This window comes from Oryctolagus cuniculus, chromosome 7 (genome assembly GCF_964237555.1).
Source record: "Oryctolagus cuniculus chromosome 7, mOryCun1.1, whole genome shotgun sequence".
Classification (NCBI taxonomy): domain Eukaryota; kingdom Metazoa; phylum Chordata; class Mammalia; order Lagomorpha; family Leporidae; genus Oryctolagus; species Oryctolagus cuniculus.
This window is the reverse complement of record NC_091438.1, coordinates 56,375,826-56,399,916: the sequence shown is the minus strand read 5'-3', so window position 1 is coordinate 56,399,916 and position 24,091 is coordinate 56,375,826. Positions and strand designations below refer to the sequence as shown.

Sequence of the window (24,091 nt, the reverse complement as noted above, 5' to 3'; positions counted from 1 at the left end):
TAACCTACTATGCTGTAGCGCTGGCCCCAGCTTTCCTGTTTATTAGCTGGCTAGCTCCCCTTTTTAAATAGAGGAACATATGAGATTTGATAAGGTTGCTGGCCCAGCAGTGTTTTGTATAGAATGGGTGGGGTTATATGGCTGCAACCAGTATAGACCACTTGTTATTCTTTGACTGTTTGGCCTTACATTATTGCCTTGAATTTAGGAATTGAGAAGATTTCTTAAGCAGACAGTTATTCCAAAGACAGTTATTGTTACATTTTAAAACTTTGTTCTGAGTTTTTGGGGGATAGATTTTCTTTTTAAAGATTTATTTATTTATTTGAAAGAGTTAGAGACAGGGAGACACAGAGAGATCTTCCATCTGCTGGTTTGCTCACCAACCTGCCACAACGTCCAGGGCTGAGCCAGGCCAAAGCCAGGAGCTTAATCCAGGTTTAATCATGAGTGGCAGGGGACCAAGTTTTGGGACATCTTCCAGTGCTTTTTCCCGGCCATTAGCAGGGAGCTGAATTGGAAATGGAGCAGCCAGGCCACAAACTGGTGCCTGTGTGGGAAACTGGCATTGTAGGTAGCGGCTTTACCTGCTACAACACAGCACTGGCTCCGGATTGATTTTATGTGTGTAAAAATGTTATCTATCTCTGCTTTACATCAGTATACAAATACAATATCCTTTTGTTTTTAGGCCAGTGTTCTAGCTTCCAGTTCTACTGCAGCAGCTGCCACTCTTTCTCTGGCTAATTCAGATGTGTCTCTGCTAAACTACCAGTCAGCTTTGTACCCTTCGTCTGCAGCACCAGTTCCTGGAGTTGCCCAGCAGGGTGTTTCCTTGCAACCTGGAACCACCCAGATTTGCACTCAGACAGATCCATTCCAACAGACGTTTATCGTATGTCCACCTGCTTTCCAAAGTAAGTGGGGAAACTCTCACATCATGTGCTATTCTGTCAGTCCTACCTGTTTGGGCTGATCTACTTATTTAGTTCTGAAATTTCCCAAATTTTTAAATTCTGTCTCTAATGATAAAAATAACTAAAATTGAGTGATAACAGAGAGTGAATTTCCCTTTTTTATGTTGGTCATTTTTCTAATTGATTTACTACCTGACACATTATAGGAGCATGGTTTATGTTTCTTTTTATTTTTAAGATTTATTTGTTTGAAAGAGGAAGTGAGGAGAGACTTTCCATTTGTTGATTCATTCACCAAATGGTGGCAACAGCCTGGGCTGGTTCAGGCTAAAGCCAGAAGCCAGGAACTCTATCTGGGTCTCTCACATGGTTGGCAGGGACTCAGGTACTTGAGCTACCATTTGTTGCTTACCAGGCACATTAATAGGAAGCTGGATTAGAAGTGGTGCTCCAGTATGTGTAGCAGATTCCACAAGTGGTGTCTTAACCTCCTGTGCCACATTGCCTGTCCCTATGTTTCCTTATTTCAGTTTCCTAGGATCAGTGTTCTTGCTAAGTGAAGCTTGTATCTATATCTTACAGATGTATCTTATATAAGCATGTATCTTATACCTTATATCTTATACCTCTCCCTCTCCCTCTCTCTTAATATGCAGAATATGCATATTGAAAAGTATGTAGTAAGCCTAATTGTAACATATTGAATCTTTCTTCCATTATAACATAAAATGATGTTCTAAATAAAAGATAATTTTATTCTAAAATGTAAAAATCATGTTTAGAAATGAGGAAATCTCTTAATAGATTCATGAATAAAGATCATTATTTATTGAAATGAAAAATAATATTATATGAAGTACTTGTTTGGGGAAGGCATTAAGATTATGTGCTGTAGCTTATGAATCATATTGTTCCTGCAAATTCCTGTCAAAAAGGAAGAAAATAAATGAAGGAGGTTAACTCCATTGGTACAATAAGATTTTAATTTTCACATGTGTCCTTCATTTTATTATTATGGTTCTATAATATCCAGTTCCTTTTTTCTGAAATATGGGAAATATGTGTTTATGGATTTGATAAGCCATTTAAAGGTTGTATTAAGAATATTTTCTGATGACACACTTGACTTTTCTAGTAGAAAGCTTCTCTTAGCACTTTATAGATTTAGATAGCATTTTTATCTTTTTACTTCAGTTACCTATTGACTGTGACTCTTTTGTCTGTTTGGTTTCTGACAGAGTCGGAGCAAGCTGAAGGAAATGAGGGGCTAGGGGAGACTGAGAGATTACCGGGAGGACAGGAGAGCGATAGCCATGTAAACCAGGGAGGAACCACAGGGAGAGCGGAGGAGCAGATGCACAATCCGTAAATGCAAACTTAGCCTAACTTACCAAATTAATTTTTGCATATGACTCATAATAATAACTTCTATGATATATGTTGAATGATTCTTCTAGTCAATCACCATGCCTTTCCCACACCTTTTCCAAAATAAGTTTCATTGGTCCAGTTTTAGATTTGGCACCTTGAAGTTTTCTGCTTCTTCTCAAATGATGCTTAAGAGATGAAGCAGAACTTTTGTGTTCCCTTAACAAAACAAAATAAAATGTAAATTGAAGAGGTATAGGGAAAAGTGGAATAACCCCTTTTGGTATAATTAGGTAAGTAAATATAAGCTTTGGACAATTTTTTTCCTATCTAGAAGTCTAAATAATCTGAAGAGCTAATAGAGCAAATTTAAAATTTCCAAACAAAAGGAAGTTTGGAAATTAAGGTAATGATGATGATACCTGATATCTGTTTCTATATGGCAAATAATGTTCTGAGATCTTTTACATGTATTAATTCATCCTCACAAACAAGCTTAGGAGGTAGTTAATATCATTGCACTCAATTTATAAAAGAAAATTAGGCACTCTCCCCTCATTTGCTCTAAGTCTTTTATGGCAGAACCATGATTTGAACTCAGGCAGTAGAGTTCACCATGTAGGCATTTTGATGTATTATTCCATACTGCCTCTAAGAATTTACTCAGATAGCTGTAAAGAGTTGTTAGGTGATTGCCAGACAGTTGTTGATTTCTAAGCAACAGCCCTCTATTCCAGGTTACCCACTTTTCTTTTACCATCTGATCTTTTACAAGGTCCCTATATTTAGAGGAGGATGGACCATCATCAACTGGGCAGTTTTACTCTTTCCATTTATCTATAGTTCTTTAGTTAAAGGGCTGTGTTCCATAAAGCAAAAACCAAAGCTCTAATTCTTTTTAGGTCAGGGTTTAGGGAGGACCTTCTGAAAGTGTTGCTTTTTGCTAATTCTTTGTTTACATTTGTGGTGAAAATAAGTAGCTAGTTTTAAACTAGCTTGACTGCTATGGTTTAACCTAAATTACTGTAGCAGTCTAATACTTTAGAGTCACATTTGTGGGTCAGTACTATAAATACTACTTTCTGTACTCAACCAGTTGCCCAAAATAGATAGACATTTTGCTCAGTGGTAGTTCTGTCATTCTGTCCCCTTTTACTTCACCACTCTAGGAGCCACAGATGAGCTTCTGTTAGTGAACACTTCTTCCTACATATTGCCTCCTCAATTTCTACCAATTTGTAAAGGCTGTTACAGTAACAATTTCTTACTGTTAGCCATAAGTCCTGGGACTACTGACAAGAATTTTGTGTTGCTTAGCTTTCTTACTAGATAGCATTGCCTAAGTAAGCATGGCTGGCAACTTTTTCATTGTTTTATCTGGATTTGTTACATTTTATGTAAGTAAGTTTTTTTAAAAAAGGTATTGTTAAAGTGCTTTAATTCTGATTTTACTAGTTCTTTGTGTTTTGTATATTTCTAGGTTGTATTTTTCTTTATGACAAACTGTTAACAAATTGTTCATAAGTTCCTGAGCTGGAAAATTGGAAGACTAACTTGCTGAAAACAACAGCCTTATAGTTTGAGTCATGCTCTTTTGATACCTTTATTAGCAGTAGAAAGATAAATTAGTTGGTGATAGCTTAGAAAATGTAATTGAAGGAATTTTCTGAATAGAATGTTCATAGTATCACTTAACAAAATTGTAGGCATTAGTGGCTTAGAAACATGAATTCCCTGTTAAAAGTTTTGATAGGGTAGGTTTAGAGGAAAGCGAAGACTCTTAAGTCTTGACAGAAAGAGAGCTGCCTCGAGCCTCTCTCATTCCCAGAACAAGATAGTCCTATTTATCTGAAACGCTTATTACACATCTGTGCCAAGAGAATTAATACACAAAAAGATAAATAAGACATGGTCACTGTTTTAAAGACAGCAAAGAGTTCTTGCTTTTCTTAGCTGTTAAATACAAAAGAACCTTAACAGAAAGTTGTGAATGGCAAGAGCAGGTTCCTAAAATAAGTAAAAGAAAGTTTCTGTAAACCAAAATGTCTACTTTTAAAATATTTTTATCCCAGGTATAATTTCTTCAGTTCACTTAGTATTTAAAGATTAAAAATAGGACTAATTTGTGAACTGGGCTATATATTTTGATGAGTGAGGGCAAGCATTATTTGAAACAGATAACTTAGATTATAAATTATTGAGCTTTCCATATGGTTTTGTAACTAATAGCCAGTAGTTTTGTAACTATAACAAGTCTTTTCTTTTAGTAGGTTACAATTTTAAAAACACTTAAGCTTTTTTCCCCCTAGTGAATTAAAAAGAGAATGTAACTTACTAAGTAAAAGGGTTTTTTTTGCCTATACTTTTTTTTTTATTTTTTGACAGGCAGAGTGGACAGTGAGAGAGAGAGAGACAGAGAGAAAGGTCTTCCTTTGCCGTTGGTTCACCCTCCAATGGCCACCGCGGCTGGCGCGCTGCGGCCAGCACACTGCGCTGATCCGATGGCAGGAGCCAGGTACTTATCCTGGTCTCCCATGCGGGTGGAGGGCCCAAGTACTTGGGCCATCCTCCACTGCACTTCCCGGGCCACAGCAGAGAGCTGGCCTGGAAGAGGGGCAACTGGGACTAGAACCCGGTGTGCCAGCGCCTCAAGGCGGAGGATTAGCCTAGTGAGCTGCGGCGCCGGCCTGGCCTATACTTTTAATTAATATTGTGTTTTAAGTTTTATAGCATTAAAAACAACAACAATTAGTATCTCCTTGAACGAGGGCTCCTTGTATCAAACATCTTTCCATTAATTTAACATGAAGGGAACTGCGTTTCCCGTTTTTTAACTCTTAAGACTTATATGAATAAAACTCCTTTGTCTCAAGTATCTTCTAATGTCTAGAACTGAAAGCTGAGTAGTGATTATTTGAACAGAATAGCTAAAAACAACCCATCGAACCCCCAAAATAAACTGTGCTTCCAGACCTAGCAAAGCACTTTACCTGTAATGCCGTTTTCAACAGCTGGACTGCAAGCAACAACAAAGCATTCTGGATTCCCTGTGAGGATGGATAATGCCGTGCCAATTGTACCCCAGGCCCCAGCTGCTCAGCCACTACAGATTCAGTCAGGAGTTCTTACACAGGTAAAAGCCAGAGCAATGTGGATTATCAATACTGCTGAAGCACTAATGATAATTAGATATTTTACCTTAGAAAATTGTATTTACTTTGACTGTAAGATCTTTCTTGGTCACGATTCAGGGGTCTTAAAATGAAACATCTATATGGAGTAATATGCTCATTCCTAACACTATCCCAGCTCTGCTAGTGTCTTCCTTAGACTTGCAGGGATAGGTATGCAGACATTGAGAAGTGGTCATTTGCGTAAGTTTACTCTGATTTTCTGAGATGAGTTTTTTTTTCATCTTCTTTTTAACTTTGCAACTTGTAAACATACAGAATATGTTCAACATTTTTACTATAAATACAAAGTTTCACTTTTGCTTCCTTTTACTCTTTTAGAAATTCACCAGACTGGATCATGTCAAGGTGCTTCTTACTATAGTTTTTATTCCTGGTGTTTAGGCTATAGAGAGCTTTAAAACTGTATGCTTGCCATGGAGCATACAACTAAGATGACCTAAAACATGTTATAGCAACAAATACCGTGTTTTAAATTCTATACATTAATATTTGTGGCCTATAACACAGGAAATTTTGAAATCCAAAACCCCTCTTTTGTGAGTGCAGGAAGAATTCTTAATAAATGCCTTTGTTTCATAAAACAGATCCTCTGAATCAGACCCAAGAAGGATTCCTGTATTTTTTTTTTTTTTTTTTTTTTTTTTGCTTTAGGCCATTGACAATTGATCACCTAGTGGGCCAATGCTGTGCAGAGTTGAAGGGGGAAAGTTGTGTTTGGTTCATGCATTTTAGGTCGTATGAAATTACTGTTTATTGTTGGTAATAACTTGGGGGGAATGAGAACCCTTCTGAATCCAGATAGCCTGCCTTCGTGCTTGTTTCACTCACCTGCCTAATCTACGTTTCAGGGAAGCTGTACACCACTAATGGTAGCAACTCTCCACCCTCAAGTAGCCACCATCACACCGCAGTATGCGGTGCCCTTTACTCTGAGCTGCGCAGCCGGCCGGCCGGCGCTGGTTGAACAGACTGCCGCTGTACTGGTAATTCCCCTCACTTGATTGTGTTACTAACGGAGTTTCTTTAGTTTCTTTCTTTTTTATTTTTTTCCTGTTTGTTTTTGTTCTGTTTTCTTCTGGTTTTTTCATTTTTACAAAAAAAATTTTTTTAGCTTAGTCTTTGCAGAGGGCATGGAAGCATGTGCCATCTTGTGGCTGTGTTCTTGCTATATCTTTAATGTCTCATTGTTTTCTTCCCCGACACTTGCTGTAGCACTCGCTGTTTCACTCTAATGTTCAGTGTTGCTCTGTAAGGAGCCAGATCCCTTGATTCAAGTTCTTTGTGTAGCCTCAGAAGTGCTTCCAACACTGTTACCTGTTTTCTGCCCTTTTACCCTCCAATCCTTGAGAATGAAGGAAATGGCCTTTAGTTTGGCTCTGCTACAGGTACCTGGATGGCCAAAATTGAATTCCTTGGCAAGTTAGCTTTTTCTTATTTATTTATTTTGCTGTTTTAAGCTTATAAAACTTGTGCACAATTTAGGAATGCTTAAGATACTCTTAATTTATTGCTGTATCAGTTAATATTAACCTTCCTTCTGTGAGCACTTGACGATAGCTCTTTTTGCTACACATGATCAGTGGCAGGTTACATCTTCATTTAAAAATATTCCTTTCAGAATGTGTTTATAGAACATATTGGTTGAAATTAAAGGTGAACTTATTTTTAGGAATTTTTTGGAGAAATTTATTATTTTACAAATCTTTATCAAGGGTGAAAATTTGGCTGATAAGCTATACAGTATCTTTGTTATTAAAAGTCATGGGGAAAATTATTGAATGTAACTGTAAATGTAGTATTATGCTTAGAGATAAGAAAAACAAACTGGATATCAAGGTTTATTTTAGGGTTTTTGACTTTAAGAATGACCTTTGGATGTTTTTGGACTTATTTGGGAGAGTCAGAATTATTTTTTAGATATCCAGTATTTCATAATTTGAAATTTAAAGTTAAGTAACCATTTAAAAATCCAATTGATAAGCATTGAATCCTGATTTTTCTCATCTTTCAAAGTAACTTTAAGTTCCTTTTGTTGTTTCCCAAGTATTCATGTGAGTAAAACACTTCCAGAAACATACTTTGATTAGAATTTGTTCTGTTTTCAGTTTAAAAGTCTGTTACCTCCAGATTAATTTTCTTATAAGCATAAAATCTGAGTGCAAGGGAGTCAGATGTATTTCCATCTTGAGTGATCCTAGCCACTGGTTTTAACTTGCTCAACTATGGTTTGGAGATTGGGAATGTTAGTTGATGCTTCTCCTTTCTGCTTCTTGTATGTTTGCACTAGTCATTTGCTAAGCTTTGCATATTTTTGTTCTCTTCCTCTGTCAAAACAGTTCGTCGCTTGGAACGCCAGATTTCTGCCTCACGTTGGAATGTTATTTCTTGCTCTGTATTAAACTACATGCTTTGTCTTGTGCAGGTGTTGGCTTATGGAAAGACGCATGGTGTGACTTAACATACTTCTCTTATGTTTTGTTTTGTTTGTTTTAAATTCTGCTTATGGTAGCAGACATGTTTGCAGTTTCTCTGCTTTGAAGGCTTCTTGTTGGGAACCAGTATTTGTAACAAGTGGATCTGTTAACTTGCAAAAATATTTTAAAAGCAGTGTGTGTTGATGGCCTTAAGTTTGAAATTCATGAAACAGAACCATATGTACCCAAGCATTGTAGGTAATTGTACTGCAGAATTCAAGTTTAAAAAGGAGACTTCCAAATCTGTTCCTTTTTTTTTTTTTCAGAAAATGTCAGAATTTCTGCAAGTACAGAAAACATAGTTGATATTCAGTCTGTTGCAAGTGACACGGCTTGTGAAAAACTAGAAATAATATATTTTATAGTGATTATTAGTTTTTAAATGTTTCTTCAAATGCTAAGTAAAACATATTTTAGTCAGCTGTCACAAATAAAATATGATGCTTTCTGCATCATAAGTATTTCACTTAGTTCCTTAACTTTTAATTCTATTATAAGGCTATAAATGATGAAGTTTGCTTGTTCTTATTTAGCAAAGAATTTGGCCTTTGGTCACCCACAACTGGCTCCATTTTCTGAATACCACCCTTTTAAATAAGGGAAAAATTCTGCCCTTTGATGTGAGATCTTATCTGATTGGCATTCAGATTTTCAAGTTCCTGATTTTAGTCATAAGGGAGTTCTCTTAAATCTCTCTAGGGATATATTTTGCAATTTTTGAAAAAATTATACTCCAGCATTTAACCAGAACTTACTTCTGAACTCTCAGACTGCTCTTTTCTACAGTACAATAGAAACTTCGTCACAAGGATCTCTCCTTTAGTACTCTGGTGGTCAGGTTGTGGAGGTGGCCAGGAGATTGCAGTATGTTCTTTCCCCTTTCCTAAGTCTTGTTAGCCTTGAGCCCCTCTGACCTTTCTTTTTTAATCTCTGCAAGTTAACAATCTACAAGTAACTTTTTTTAAGATAAGAATTTTTCTTTCAAAAACAGAGGAAAAATCCAAGAATGAGTCAAGTCTGGATCTTTTTGTATGTGTTTCCTTACAGCAGGCTTGGCCTGGAGGAACTCAACAAATTCTCCTGCCTTCAACGTGGCAACAATTGCCTGGGGTAGCTCTACACAACTCTGTCCAACCCACAGCAGTGATTCCAGAGGCCTTGGGGAGTGGCCAGCAGCTGGCAGACTGGAGGCAAGTGTCCTATGTTCTTCTATGGGGGATATGCAAGGGCAGATTCTTCGGGAGTAGGGACACTTGATATGTGAGAGACTAGGAAGAAAATAAAAAGAAACTTCATCTCTGCTTGAAATTCTTTAAGAAAAGAACTCATATTATATTAGAAGATGAAGTTATAAGAGAACTTAGAATATAAGAAAATAGTGGGTTCTAAAGTTAGAAGTCATTTCTTTCTGACTTAAAGACAGACTTAAATGATGGGAAATCACACAGTGAGATTCTAAACCTTTGTATGCAGTTCAGGTGCCCACCTTTTAAAAAGATAGCTATTTTTGTGAATCTTGATGTGAATGGAATGGGAGAGGGAGCGGGAGATGGGAGGGATGTGAGTGGGAGGGAAATTATGGGGTGGGAAGCCATTGTAATCCATTAACTGTACTTTGAAAATTTATATTTACTAAATAAAAAATAAATTAAAAAAAAAAAAGGAAAAAAAAAAGAGCCATTTTTGGTTGATTTAATACCTGTTTGGTCCAGATTTCCCAGTGGTTTCAGGATTCACTCCTCTGTTTCATTCTTTTGGTACAGGAATGCCCACTCTCATGGCAACCAGTATAGCACCATCATGCAGCAGCCATCCTTGCTGACTAACCATGTGACACTGGCCACTGCTCAGCCCCTAAATGTTGGTGTTGCCCATGTTGTCAGACAGCAGCAGTCTAGTTCTCTCCCTTCAAAGAAGAATAAGCAGACTGCTCCAGTCTCTTCCAAGTAAGTCTGTGGTAGAGCTGACGTGTACAGTGGTTTGAGACGTAAGTTTGTCCAGCATCAGGAGCGTTATGGCATAGATGCTTTTGATAGGAAGCAGCAAGTACTTGCTAAATTGATGAAGAGCTAACCTTTTCACCTGGGCCTGCATACCAGGTGTGTCCTAGTTGTGGTAATACTTTGTGTCTGTCACTTTGAATCCAGGCTTGCTTTATGGTGTTTTTATTTTTTTGTCCACTTTACAGAGTGAAATAAACTTTCTTTTGTATTTTGGTGTTCTTGTCCCTGAAACTCTGGCCAGAGTGGTTATTTTTCTTTTTTAATGGAACTTTTCTAATTCTGTGTATTAGCTTAATAATTAGGTAAAAAGGAATCAAAGAGCACATTAGAATGCAATCTAGGGAAAAGATGTACAGTTTAAGCTGCCAAAGACTGAAGTTTTTCCTTATGAACTTTCCTACAGATCCTCTCTGGAAGTCCTGCCTTCCCAAGTCTATTCTCTGGTTGGGAGCAGTCCTCTCCGCACCACTTCTTCTTATAATTCCCTAGTCCCTGTCCAAGATCAGCATCAGCCAATCATCATTCCAGATACTCCCAGCCCTCCTGTGAGTGTCATCACCATCCGAAGTGACACTGATGAGGAAGAGGACAACAAATACAAGCCCAATAGGTAAGACAGGTGAATGGTTCCCTTTGCTGTGTTTGGTTTTAGACCGTTGGCTTCAGGTAAGTGATCTAGAATTGGCTGTAAAAGAAAGGGCTTAAAAAAAAAAAAAAGTATTTTGGAAGCATGCCCTGGATAAGTCAACCCAAACACTTAAGTTTCCATAACCAGGCATTGTCAAGTTTTGTATAATATTAAGATATTGGTTAGATAAATCAGCCTTTCAGACACATTAGCAGATTTCTATTAAGTTGACAGACTGCTCTGGCTTGGAATACACATTATACTACAAACACAATATCTTCCTTCAAGGAACTTTATAGTCTGAAAATAGATAGCCTAATATGAATGAATAGGTAGATAAGAGATTTTTTGGAACTTATGCAGTGTGTTAATCTGAAAAGTTCTCTTTGGAAGAGGTAGAACTTAAAAATAGAGGCTTCCTTTCCCTCCTCTGCTATATGGTCTGAAAGCTAAGGAATATAAATATCATGCTATTTCCCCTTTAGCCACTTCCTGTTTGTTAACTGCTCTATTAAGAGCTTGGGCTAAGGTGCTAGGCAGTTAACTAAGAGGAAGTGGCTTACACACCTCTGTCTTGGTGTGAACATAGTCAGTTGCCTTGATTATTCTGGGTTGTATTCTTTAGGATTTTGGTGTTAGCATTTAGAAGATGGAATAACCCTTTTATATGAGGAGGTAGAATCCACACATGAAAGTGACCTAAGCGACTTCACAGAGTCATGCAAGTGAAATTTAAACAAACTTGAAAGAGTAAAGTTAGAATTTAGAATTAAATTAGAGCCTTTCAGTTCAAAAAGGTTATCTGTAAGATAAATGATGTGAAGCTGGGGTGTTGTTTTTTCTTTTTTCTTTTTAAAGATTTACTTATTTGTTTGAAAGGCAGAGTTAAAGAGGGACAGAGGCAGGAAGAGAGGTCTTACATCTGCTGGTTCATTCCTTGGATGGCTGCAACAGCCGGAGTTGCGCCAATCTGAAGCCAGGAGCTTCTTCTGGGTCTCCTACGTGGGTGCAGGGCCCCATGTACGTGGGCCATCTTCTACTGCTTTCCCAGGCCATAGCAGAGAGCTGGATTGGAAGTAGAGCAGCCTGGACCTGAACTGGCGCCCATATGGGATGACGGTACTGCAGGTGACAGCTTTACCTGCTGTGCCACAGTGCCAGCCCCGAAACTAAGTTTTTTTTGTTTTTTTTTTTTTTTTTTTTTGACAGGCAGAGTGGACAGTGAGAGAGAGAGACAGAGAGAAAGGTCTTCCTTTTTTTTGCCATTGGTTCACCCTCCAATGGCCACCGCGGCCGGCGCGCTGAGGCTGGCGTACCGCGCTGATCCGATGGCAGGAGCCAGGAGCCAGGTGCTTTTCCTGGTCTTCCATGGGGTGCAGGGCCCAAGCACCTGGGCCATCCTCCACTGCACTCCCTGGCCACAGCAGAGAGCTGGCCTGGAAGAGGGGCATCCGGGACAGAATCCGGCGCCCCGACCGGGACTAGAACCCGGTGTGCCGGCGCCGCAAGGCAGAGGATTAGCCTAGTGAGCTGCAGCGCCGGCCCGAAACTAAGTTTTGAAAGTGGTCATGGAACTGATTTGGGGAGGAGAAAAAGTAAACATTCACATAAGGAAAAGTAACCTAATAATAGCCAAAAGGATGTATGAGGTGAAACCAGCATGATTGCTTTGAATGGACCAAAGCCTTTTCAAAAGTAAAGAAAAGCTAGAGTTAGTAAGGTGGAAATCAGATCAGTTAGTGTAGGACATGTTTTTCCCCCAAAATGTATTGGGGCTAGCATTGTAGTGAGCTGCTGTTTGCAAAGCTGGCAAGCCATATCATGAAACACCTGTTGTGGGTCCTGGCTGTTCCACTTCTTTTTTTTGTTGTTCCACTTCTGATTCAGCTGCATGCCAGTGTACCCGAGAAAGCAACACAACATGGCCCAAATACTTAGATATCTGCCATTCATATGGGAGACCTGCATGGAGTTCTGGACTCCTGCTTTTGGCCTGGCCCAGCTCCAGCTGTTGTGGTCATTTGGGGAGAGAACTAACAGATGGAAGATCTCTCTTGATTGCTCCGTCCATTTTGCCTTTCAAATAAATAAAATAAATGTTAATTTTTTTTTTAAAGTATGGTGCGAATTTTTTAGATACTGTAAGAAAATATTTGTAACTCAAGGAGGTGATATGAAAAAGTAGTTTAAGAAGAATAATGAAGTGGCTGAATAGGGACGACTAAGAGGCAACATGGAATAGATGTTAGAAACATGGACTCTGGAGTCTCTCTGTCCTGTGTCTGAATCCTGCTTTTACCACTTAACACTTACGTGCCTTTGAACTGTGAAATGAGGATATTAGTACCTACTTCATAGGATTGATGTAAGGGTTCAGCAGGGTGTACATTGAGCTTGAGTAGTCCTTGATACATAATCTCTCAGAAGCTTGCTGCTGTTATTATTAGCATTATTACCATCATCATCATTATTATTATGAGATGGCCGGAGTCCATTTAGACACTTAAACATTTCGAATGCTTAAAAGGGTGGCTGAGCTTGACTGTGTTTTCTTTTCAGCTCTGGCCTGAAGCCAAGGTCTAATGTCATCAGTTATGTCACTGTCAATGATTCTCCAGACTCCGACTCTTCCTTGAGCAGCCCATATTCCACTGACACCTTGAGTGCTCTCCGGGGCAACAGTGGATCTCTTCTGGAGGGGCCAGGCAAAGTTGCGGCAGATGGCACAGGCACCCGCACCATAATTGTGCCTCCGCTGAAAACTCAGCTTGGTGACTGCACAGTAGCAACCCAGGCCTCAGGTAAGTGTATCTATACAGCTACAGTTTTATTCTCCATTGATGTGTATAATATTTTACTATGATCTACTTATGCCAGTGATAGAGACCACTGGCATGGGTAACTTTTTTTTTTTTTTTTTTTTTTTTTAAGATTTACTTATTTGACAGGTAAAGTTATGGGGGGGGCGGGGAGGGGGTAGAAACAGAGAGAGAGAAAGAGAAAGATCTTCCATCTGCTGTTTCACTCCCCAAGTGGCCATAAGGGCCAGGACTGGGCCAGGCCAAAGCCAGGAGTCAGGAGCTCTCTCCAGGTCTTTCATGTGGGCCATTCCCCACTGCTTACCCAGGTGCATCAGTAGGGACCTGGATCAGAAGTAGAACAGCCGGGACTCGCCCATATGGGATGCTGGCACTGTAGGCAGCAGCTTAACTCATTATACCACAACACCAGCTCCCATAGATAACTCTTAAAAAATTCAGGTATCAGTTCCCTGTATTGTGAAGTTCTTTTTGGCCATGATTTTACACACAACATTTTGGATTAATATGAAAATGAGGTTGTAGTCTTAAAACCACATTCACTGCTGATAGGAGAAAGTGGACAAGTTGAATGGCAGGGAGAATTAGCAGGTGGTTAGATTTGGACAGATGGTTCTGGTTTGGCAATCTAGAAGAGAACAGGACTTGATAACTTTGGAAATGACTGCAAAAGTGTTTTGGAAGCCGGTGCTGTGGCTCACTAGGCTAATCCTCCACCTGCGGCGCCGGCACCCCAGGTTCTAGTCCCAGTCGTGGTGCCGGATTCTGTCCCAGTTGCCCCTCTTCCAGTCCAGCTCTCTGCTGTGGCCAGGGAGTGCAGTGGAGGATGGCCCAAGTGCTTGGGCCCTGCACCCCATGGGAGACCAGGAGAAGCACCTGGCTCCTGCCTTCAGATCAGCGTGGTGCACCGGATGCAGCGGCCGTTTGGGGGTGAACCAACAGAAAAGGAAGACCTTTCTCTCTGTCTCTGTCTTTCTCTCACTGTCCACTCTGCCTGTCAAAAAATAAAAATAAATTAAAAAAAAAAGTGTTTTGGAAAACAGTATGTTTTAGATTTTTTTTCCAACCAATGTCATAGCAGTGATGCTGTTACTGTTTTTTATTTTCAGCCTAATTGCCTCCATCTTTTTTTGCTCTTAAATATTGGGCTTATATTCTCCCTGGTTCATTTGTTGTATTAGTTGGATAATACTAGCTGTAGGGGCTGGTGCCGCAGCTCAGTAGGCTAATCCTCCGCCTTGCGGCGCCGGCACACTGGGTTCTAGTCCCGGTCGGGGTGCCGGATTCTGTCCCGGTTGCCCCTCTTCCAGGCCAGCTCTCTGCTGTGGCCATGGAGTGCAGTGGAAGATGGCCCAAGTGCTTGGGCCCTGCACCCGCATAGGAGACCAGGAGAAGCACCTGGCTCCTGCCTTCGGATCGGCATAGCACGCCGGCCGTAGCAGCCATTTGGAGGGTGAACCAACGGCAAAAGGAAGACCCTTCTCTCTGTCTCTCTCTCTCTCTCACTGTCCACTCTGCCTGTCAAAAAAAAAAAAAAAAAAAATATTAGCTGTAGTAACAAATCCAAATTTCCACACCTTAGCAGGGGTAGGGAACCTTTTTTCTGCTAAGAGCCATTTGGATTTTTCTTTCTTTCTTTTTTTTTTTTGACAGGCAGAGTTAGAGTGAGAGAGAGACAGAGAGAAAGGTCTTCCTTCCATTGGTTCACCCCCCAGATGGCTGCTACGGCTGGCGTTCTGCGCCGATCCAAAACCAGGAGCCAGGTGCTTCCTCCTAGTCTCCCATGTGGGTGCAGGGCCCAAGCACTTGGGCCATCCTCCACTGCCTTCCCGGGCCACAGCAGAGAGCTGGACTAGAAGAGGAGCAACCGGGACAGAATCTGATGCCCCCACTGGGATTAGAATCCCAGAGTGCCGGTGCCGCAGGCTGAGGATTAACCTAGTGAGCCACGGCGCCGGCCTGGATTTTTCTAACATCACTCATGGACCATACAAAGTGATCAACTTAAAGATTAGCCTGCTACAGATTTATTGAATTTCAAGTCCTGCTGCAGTTTCCTTGGCAAGGCCAGACTGAATGATTTTATGGGCCAGACATTCCCCACTCTTGGCTTAAGGTGATAGAAGTTCACTTCTCCCTCATAAAACTTCCCATACAAGTTAACCAGTGTGCAATGAGTTAAGGGCCAGAGCCTTGGAACCTCCAGATCCAATGAGGAGGAAAGTAGTTTGGAGGAGGCACGTGTGCTTCTTAGCCTTTTTAGCTAAGGAAATAGTGAACAGTACTCACATGCATGGGGCCCAGGAAATGTAGTTTTGTTGAGACAGCTGCTTCTCAGCATCAACTTTATACCAAGGAAGGGGAGTGTGAGTTTTTGGTGACAGTGTAGCCATTTGTGCTGTACTTGCATTTGGATTATATTATTGTCATGGGAGTAAGCTGGGTTCTAATTTGAGGGTATTGTGTTAAGCTTCTTGGTGATTGTCCTCAGAGATGTTCCATTGCAGCCAACATAGAGCTTCCTGATGCCAGGTTGTTGAATAGAATAAAATTATTAGAACCTCTCTCAACTCTTTTTTTTTTTTTAATATTTTACTTATTTATTTGAGAGAGAGTTACAGATAGAGAGAGAGAGAGACAGAGAGAAAGGTCATCCTTCTGTTGGTTCACTCCCCAGATGGCCACAATGGCCAGAGCTGCACCGATCCGAAGCCACGAGCCAGGTGCTTCTTTCCAGTCTCTCATGTGGGTACAGGGGCCCAAACACTTGGGCCATCTTCTTTTTTTTTTGACAGGCAGAGTGGACAGTGAGAGAGAGAGACAGAGAGAAAGGTCTTCCTTTTGCCGTTGGTTCACCCCCTAATGGCCGCCACGGCTGGCGCGCTGCGGCCAGCGCACCGCGCTGATCCGATGGCAGGAGCCAGGTGCTTCTCCTCGTCTCCCATGTGGGTGCAGGGCCCAAGGACTTGGGCCATCTTCCACTGCACTCCCGGGCCATAGCAGAGAGCTGGGCTGGAAGAGGGTCAACCAGGACAGAATCTGACGCCCCGACCGGGACTAGAACCCAGTGTGCTGGCGCCGCAGGTGGAGGATCAGCCTATTAAGCCGCGGCGCTGGCTTGGGCCATCTTCAACTGTTTTCCCAGGCCATAGCAGAGAGCTGGATTGGAAGAGGGGCAGCTGGGACTAAAACCGGTGCCCATATGGGATGCCAGCACTGCAGGTGGAGAATTAACCTACTGTGCCACAGAGTCGGCCCCTCAACTCTGTTTTTTGGACAGGCAGAGTTAGTGAGAAAGAGAGACAGAGAGAAAGGTCTTCCTTCCGTTGGTTCACCCCCCAAATGGCCAGCACAGCTGGCGCGCTGTGCCGATCTGAAGCCAGGAGCCAGGTGCTTCCTCCTGGTCTCCCATGTGGGTGCAGGGCCCAAGCACTTGGGCCATCCTTCACTGCACTCCCGGGCCACAGCAGAGAGCTGGCCTGGAAGAGGAGCAACCGGGACAGAATCCGGCACCCCAATCGAAACTAGAACCCGGGGTGCCAGCGCCACAGGCGGAGGATTAGCCAAGTGAGCCGTGGCGCCAGCCAGCTCTTTTTTTGAGATTTATTTTATTTATTTGAAAGGCAGAGTTACAGAGATAGGGAGAGAGGGATCTTCCATGCACTGGCTCACTCCCCAAATGGCCACAACAACCACAGTTGGGCCAGGCTGAAGCCAGGAACCAGCAGCTGCTTCTGAGTCTCCCATGTGAGTGCAGAGGCCCAAGCACTTGGGCCGTCTACGTGGCTTTCCCAGGCACATTAGCAGGGAGCTGGATCAGAGGTAGAGCAGCCGGGACTCAAACCAAGGTCCTTATTGGATGCCAGCATTACCAGTGGCAGCTTAACCTGCTAAGCCACTATGCCAGCCCTCTCTCAACTAAGTCCAAATTGTATAGGCTATCCCACAAGTCATTGGGTAAATGCTCCAGTTTTTCTACCAGAAATGCAGAAGGAAACAAGATTTTGTATTCAGTTGTGCTCTCATTTCTTAGAATTTGAAGGTAGTAAATAAATACCCAACAAGATAGACTCTTGGCTTCCTTTAAACCTTGCTGACACTTAAATATCCTGAGAATTACCAGTCTCTCTCTCAGCTTCACATTGCTGTTTCTGCACTTGTTTAATTCCATTCTGCATGAAGCTGTAGGCTCCTTTGGGTTAGGGATTGTGTCTTCCTTATGTTTGTATTTCTAGTAGTTCCTTGTGTATAATAGGAAATTAGATAATATTTAGTTAATTAAGCCCTTTGGAGGTTTGTGGCAAGACAAAAGAAATGGGTAATGTAGTTGCCGTTCTTCCAATGTGAATGTGACCATGGAAGTAAAGTGCACACAAGACCTTAATCTTGAAAACAACATACAAACGTGGACTGAGTAACGTGATGCCGGGTGAAGTTGGCTGAGTGCTGCTGAGCAAATGCCTACTCAAAACTGAGCCCTGACCCCTTTTTAGGTCTCCTGAGCAGTAAGACCAAGCGTGTGGCCTCAGTGAGTGGGCAGTCATCTGGATGCTGTATTACCCCTACAGGGTACCGAGCTCAACGTGGGGGTACTGGCGCAGCCCAGCCACTCAACCTTAGCCAGGTAAGCGCTAGGGGCTGCTGCCTTCTGTTTGGGGCCCTCTCTGTTGTTAGTCTCTGGAGAACCCTGCTTCGGGCTGGACTGCCGAATAAAGCCAGATGAAGCCCCTTCTGTGTCAGTTTGGTGTTTTGTGCCTGATGTCGTATCTGCATGTGCTAAATCTCTTCATGTGCTGTGTAAGTGTGTTTGGGTATACATTCCAGGTTTTTCTTTAGACCTCCCTCATCTGTACTGGAAGATTAGAGAAATGCAGGAATTTAGAAAGAGCCGAGGCTGCTTTTAGACATGCCTGGTTTTGCACCATCACATGCTTTGAGACCAGATTCTCTTCCTTTATCTCCCCGGCCATAAATAACCTGGGCCTCACACTGCTTACTGAATGAAGAGACAGCAAAAGCTTTCTGGGCACTTAATTTGATCAACTGCTTCTATCCTACCTGTTTCTAGAGCCTGGGATCTGTCTTCCCTCCTTCCTTAGCCATGTGATCCTCTGATGAGGTGGTGAGGGTCACTTTATTTATGTTCACTCTAAAATTCTAGTTCATGTATGATGACTACCATTAGTGAGAGTGTGTCAATAGAGAGAGTAACTCTGTGTGTATGTGTGAGAGAGAGAGAATACATGCAATTGCAAATGTAAGTTTGAGTTAGTGCATATGTTTTAGGCTCCACATTTCAAGCGAGATATGAAGAACTTAGAGGAGAACAAAAGAAAACAATGGCAAGAAAGAAAGGTTAGGAAAAATTCAAATTCCCTGATGCCAGAATAGGGTGAGTTAACAGTTACTAACTTGTAGGAGTGGTCAACCCTGTCATCTCTCAATTCTCCGCCTTCCTCTGTATACTTAGAAGCAAACTACTGCTTTCTGATCTGGTTTAGGATCTGTTTTGCCAAGAAGCAGAGGAATGGGTGGCCAGCAGCATTCATTGTCAGTGTGGGAGACTCTGGGCCATGGCAGTCCAGAAACAAGCACAGTTCAGAACCTTGACTCTTAACTTGGTTTTTGGTGCCCTGAACCAGAGTGTTCTCAAGATTCCTCACTCCCTTCTTCCTCCTTCCAGAACCAGCAGTCATCTTCAGCTCCAACCTCTCAGGAGAGAAGCAGCAACCCTGCCCCCCGCAGGCAGCAGGCGTTTGTGGCCCCGCTCTCCCAAGCCCCCTACGCCTTTCAGCATGGCAGTCCACTACACTCGACGGGGCACCCACACCTGGCCCCAGCCCCTGCTCACCTGCCAAGCCAGCCTCACCTGTACACGTATGCTGCCCCCACCTCTGCTGCTGCATTGGGCTCCACCAGCTCCATTGCTCATCTGTTCTCTCCCCAGGGTTCCTCAAGGCATGCTGCAGCCTATACCACCCACCCAAGCACTCTTGTGCACCAAGTCCCTGTCAGTGTTGGTCCCAGCCTCCTCACTTCTGCCAGTGTGGCCCCTGCACAGTACCAACACCAGTTTGCTACCCAGTCCTATATTGGGTCCTCTCGAGGCTCAACAATTTACACTGGATACCCGCTGAGTCCTACCAAGATCAGCCAGTATTCATACTTGTAGTTGGTGAGCATGAGGGAGGAGAGATCATGGCTGCCTGCTCCTGGCCCTGAGTTGTTAATAATGGGCTGTGGTGAACTCCTCCTTTACTCTCTCCTGAAATTCCTTAGCCAGCAACTTGTTCTGCAGGGGCCCACTGAAGCAGAAGGTTTTTCTCTGGGGAACCTGTCTCAGTGTTGACTGCATTGTTGTAGTCTCCCAAAGTTTGCCCTATTTTTTAATTCTTTATTTTTGTGACAGCATTTTTGGTATTGGAAGAGTTCAGATGCCCATCTTCTGCAGTTACCAAGGAAGAGAGATCATTGTGAAGTTAACTCTTTGAAAAATATTGTCTCTCTGACTTGATTTATAAGTGCTTTTAAAAACAAGTGAAGCCCCTCTTTATTTAAGTTTGTTTTATTGTGTCAGAGGAAAAATGCTGATAGAAGGATTGGAAGTCTGATAACAAGTCAGAAAAGTCTGTTTATTTAAAAACCAAACTTATTTGCCTTTTTTAGTTTGAAAGCAGCTTATACAAGACTGTTCTTTACTATCAGGCATTTCTCCTCAAAATTTTATCTTTGTTTATGAAACATTTAAACTTAACAGTGTTTTAGTTTGTTTTCATGTTGCATCATACTTAATGAGCAGTTTTGCAAAACTGGGTATATGTATGACTCTGTGTTACTATTAATATTCTCTCAGTTGCTCCTGTTTTTATGAAAGTGGTGTTAAAAAGGCAGCTTACCACTTACTGGTAACTTAGTGTGTGAGAGAATCCATACCTACCATGAAAGCACCAAGTGTTCTTTTAAAATGAAGCACCATGAATTCTTTCTTAAATTATTTTTTAAAAATCTTTCTCTGATTCAGCTTAAATTTTATGGGATAAGCCATTAAGGTGGTTAATATTGTATGGTGGTGGTTGTTTTATTATATGCAAAATATCTTTCTATTATGAAATAGTGGCATTGATGAGCTTTGCCTAAAGGTTGTGGTATTGATGAGCTTTGCCTAAAGTTAGTATAAATTTTCAATAATACACCTATGTGTTTTCCTCGTCTCCCTTCCTGTTTTTATGTGGTTTATTTGGGGAGAAAGCTAAAGAATCTGAAACCAGATAAGAACGTCATTGTGTATAGCTTTTATACTTTTAAGTAGCTTCCTTTGTATGCCAGCAGCAAATTGAATGCTCTCTTATTAAGACTTATATAATAAGTGCATGTAGGAATTGCAAAAAATATTTTAAAAATTTATTACTGAATTTAAAAATATTTTAGAAGTTTTGTAATGGTGGTGTTTTAATATTTTGCATAATTAAATATGTACATATTGATTAGAAAAATATAACAAGCAATTTTTCCTGCTAACCCAAAATGTTGTTTGTAATCAAATGTGTAGTGATTACACTTGAATTGTGTATTTAGTGTGTATCTGATCCTCCAGTGTTACCCCGGAGATAGAATTGATGTCTCCATTGTATTTAAACCAAAATGAACTGATACTTGTTGGAATGTATGTGAACTAATTGCAATTATATTAGAGCATATTACTGTAGTGCTGAGTGAGCAGGGGCATTGCCTGCAAGGAGAGGAAACCCTTGGAATTGTTTTGCACAGGTGTGTCTGGTGAGGAGTTGTTCAGTGTGTGTCTCTTCCGCCCCTTCTTCCTCCCCTTATTGTAGTGCCTTATATGATAATGTAGTGGTTAATAGAGTTTACAGTGAGCTTGCCTTAGGATGGACCAGCAAGCCCCCCGTGGACCCTATGCAGTTCACTGGGATTTATCAGAACAGGATTAGTAGCTGTGTTGTGTAAATGCATTGTTCTCAGTTTCCCTGCTGACTTGGAAAAATAAAAACAGCAGCTTTTCTTCTTTGCTGCCACCTCTACCCTTTTCCATTTTGGGTTCTGAGCTGAGTTCTCACAGGAGCATTTTCCCAGCGTGGCGCTCACTGTGTGTTGCTACATGCTTCTGTGAGAATTCGGGAAGCAGGTGAGAGGAGTCAAGCCGATGTTAAATATGCATTTTTTTTAAAAAGTATGTGCAATCACATTTAGAATGCGATTTTTTTTTCTTTTCCCATGTGGCTGTTCTTCCTACAAATAGTTGACATTGCTAGTAAAATATTTGCTTGTTAAAAAAATCATATAGCAGATGTGTTTATACCAAAGAGCCTGTTGTATTGCTTACCATGGCCCCCCATACTATGAGGAAGAGTTTGTGGTACCGCTGGTGACAAGGAACTCACAGCAAGGTTTACTAACCAGTGAAGGATACTAAGAAGGAACCAAAGCCTGTGGAATCAATGGGGCTTTTGAAGTTTCTTTCTTACAACTTGTATATTCTTGGGGCCCTTCAAGCTGTGAAATTGTCCTTGTACTCTCAGTTCCTACATGGATCTGGGTCAAGTAGAAGGTACTGGGGCTGGGTACATTCCTGCCTATAAAGGATACAGAGAAGAAGGTTAACCCTAAGATATAGATGTGTTCCATCTGAAAATTGTCTATTTGAGGGATAATTCTAGGACTGGTTCTATATGGAGATGGTGTCAAGGAGGTGTGGGATGGAGATGGGAGATTTCATGGAGCCTGGTCAGCAAGCTCTGTACCGGGTTGAACACCGAGGAGCTGTCAAAGTATCTGGAGTTTCTTCATTGTAAGGAGTAAGGGCTTCCAAGATGGGGCGGGTAGTCAGTACAGCTTACCAGGAACGTGTGTGTGTGTGTGTGTGTGTGTGTGTGTGTGTGAGAGAGAGAGAGAGAGAGAGAGAGAGAGAGAGAGAGATGGTTACACTGAGTTGTGTTTTTAGCATCATATTGGTCAAGATAGCCAAGCAATTTGTATGGTTTCTGTGGCTAGTGATAAATTGTTTTCTGGTCAGTGTGTGTAATCTTTGTGTCTCCTTTTTGCCAAGCACATTCTGACTTCCTTGTTCAAACGCAAATCTAGTTTCTAATGGAAACATTTTTTGTTCCTTATCTTTCTTCTGCAAGGGACATGACTTAATTGTTTTTGTACAAAATGAGATGCAGGAAAAGAAAATTCACCCCTGCCCGAGTCCAACAAGTAGATGCCATTTAATATAGAAGTCTTCACTCGGTGCAAAAAGGTAATACCAAGAGCTTGTGTTTGTTACCTTAGTCACCTGACTAGCACTGTGGCTACAGAAACTTCAGAAATTTTCTCAGTCTGCAAATTGGCATTTCAGATATACCAAGATAAAAATTCACCTGTGTCTGCCAAATGTGTATGTGTTCAATGTGGCTTTGGATTCTGTCCCTGGGGCTTAAAACACTGCTGGCCCTGACAGTATGGGGGAAGCCCCAAGAATTTATTGAGCAGCTGGCCTGGGTCACAGTGGCCTGACCTCAAACCAGCTTAAGGCTTTAAGTCCTCTCAGAACTTGGATCTCCAGCATCTCCCCTTCTAGGTGAGAGGGAAGTGGGGAAGAGTTAAGTATAGGCTCATCAGGACACTCGATCACTCCTGAGTTTTTAATGGTTCCCAGGAGGTGATACCATTCTGTGCTCAGCTGAAATACTAACCCCAGGAATCAGAACTCCTTTTCAAATAGTTTTGGCCATTCTGAGCCTGCTTTTGTGATTGCTCATCCATCGTTGTCCACTAGAGGGGCTAAGCTTGACTGCCTTAGCCAGGCAAGCGCAGAAATGTGTGTTGTTTAATTCAGCATTCTTATGCAAAAATCCACTAGTTGAGATGGTTTGTTTTAGGATAGGAAATGAAATTGCCTCTCAGTGACTGGAATGGCCCGAGCCTGCTTCCTCTTTAGATTTTTTTTTTGAACTGATGAATGGTGCAGCATGTCTACATGGTTGTTTGTTGCTAAACTTAATATAATGTGTGGTTTCAATTCAGCTTGAAAAATAATCTCACTACATGTAGCAGTACATTATATGTACATTATATGTAATGTTAGTATTTCTGCTTCAAATCCTTGATATTGCAATGGAATTCCTACTTTATTAAATGTATTTGATATGCTAGTTATTGTGTGCGATTTAGACTTTTTTTTGCTTTCTCCCTTTTCTGGTTGTGCGCTTACTTTTACAGCAAGCCTCTAGAAACAGATAGTTTCTGAGAATTACTGAGCTATGTTTGTAACGCAGACGTACTTAGGGAGTATGTAAAATAATCATTTTAACAGAAGAAATAGATATTTAAAATTTAATACTAACTACGGGAAAAGGGTCCATTGTGTAAAACATAGTTTATCTTTGGATTCAATGTTTGTCTTTGGTTTTACAAAGTAGCTTGTATTTTCAGTATTTTCTACATAATATGGTAAAATGTAGAGCAATTGCAATGCATCAATAAAATGGGTAAATTTTCTGATTCACGTGACTATTTTTGACTTCTGTTGTGGGGTACATGGTGGATCAACATATGATGTCTTTTTGGAGCAACCAAACACAATTGCATTCTTTATACAGAGTTCCATAATGGGAACGAATAGGATTTCATAGGAAATGTGCCGGACCATCTGAATCTGACCCTTTGAAAGAGATAGAAGGATTCTG

At 41.3% G+C, this 24,091-nt stretch overlaps 1 protein-coding gene across 1 annotated transcript in view; it reads left to right on the top strand.

Moving 5' to 3' along the window:
- The window catches only part of HIPK1 (homeodomain interacting protein kinase 1), a 68,160-nt gene extending 44,254 nt beyond the window's left edge, over positions 1-23,906 (top strand). Inside the window, exons 8-16 of the mRNA XM_051856145.2 lie at positions 692-917; positions 5,297-5,418; positions 6,328-6,462; positions 9,001-9,143; positions 9,717-9,899; positions 10,360-10,566; positions 13,144-13,385; positions 17,897-18,027; positions 19,087-23,906. Coding sequence (XP_051712105.2) covers positions 692-917; positions 5,297-5,418; positions 6,328-6,462; positions 9,001-9,143; positions 9,717-9,899; positions 10,360-10,566; positions 13,144-13,385; positions 17,897-18,027; positions 19,087-19,575 — 1,878 coding nt within the window. The 3' untranslated portion in view covers positions 19,576-23,906. The remainder of the gene's footprint in view (positions 1-691; positions 918-5,296; positions 5,419-6,327; positions 6,463-9,000; positions 9,144-9,716; positions 9,900-10,359; positions 10,567-13,143; positions 13,386-17,896; positions 18,028-19,086) is intronic.
- Positions 23,907-24,091: the final 185 nt, after the last annotated feature.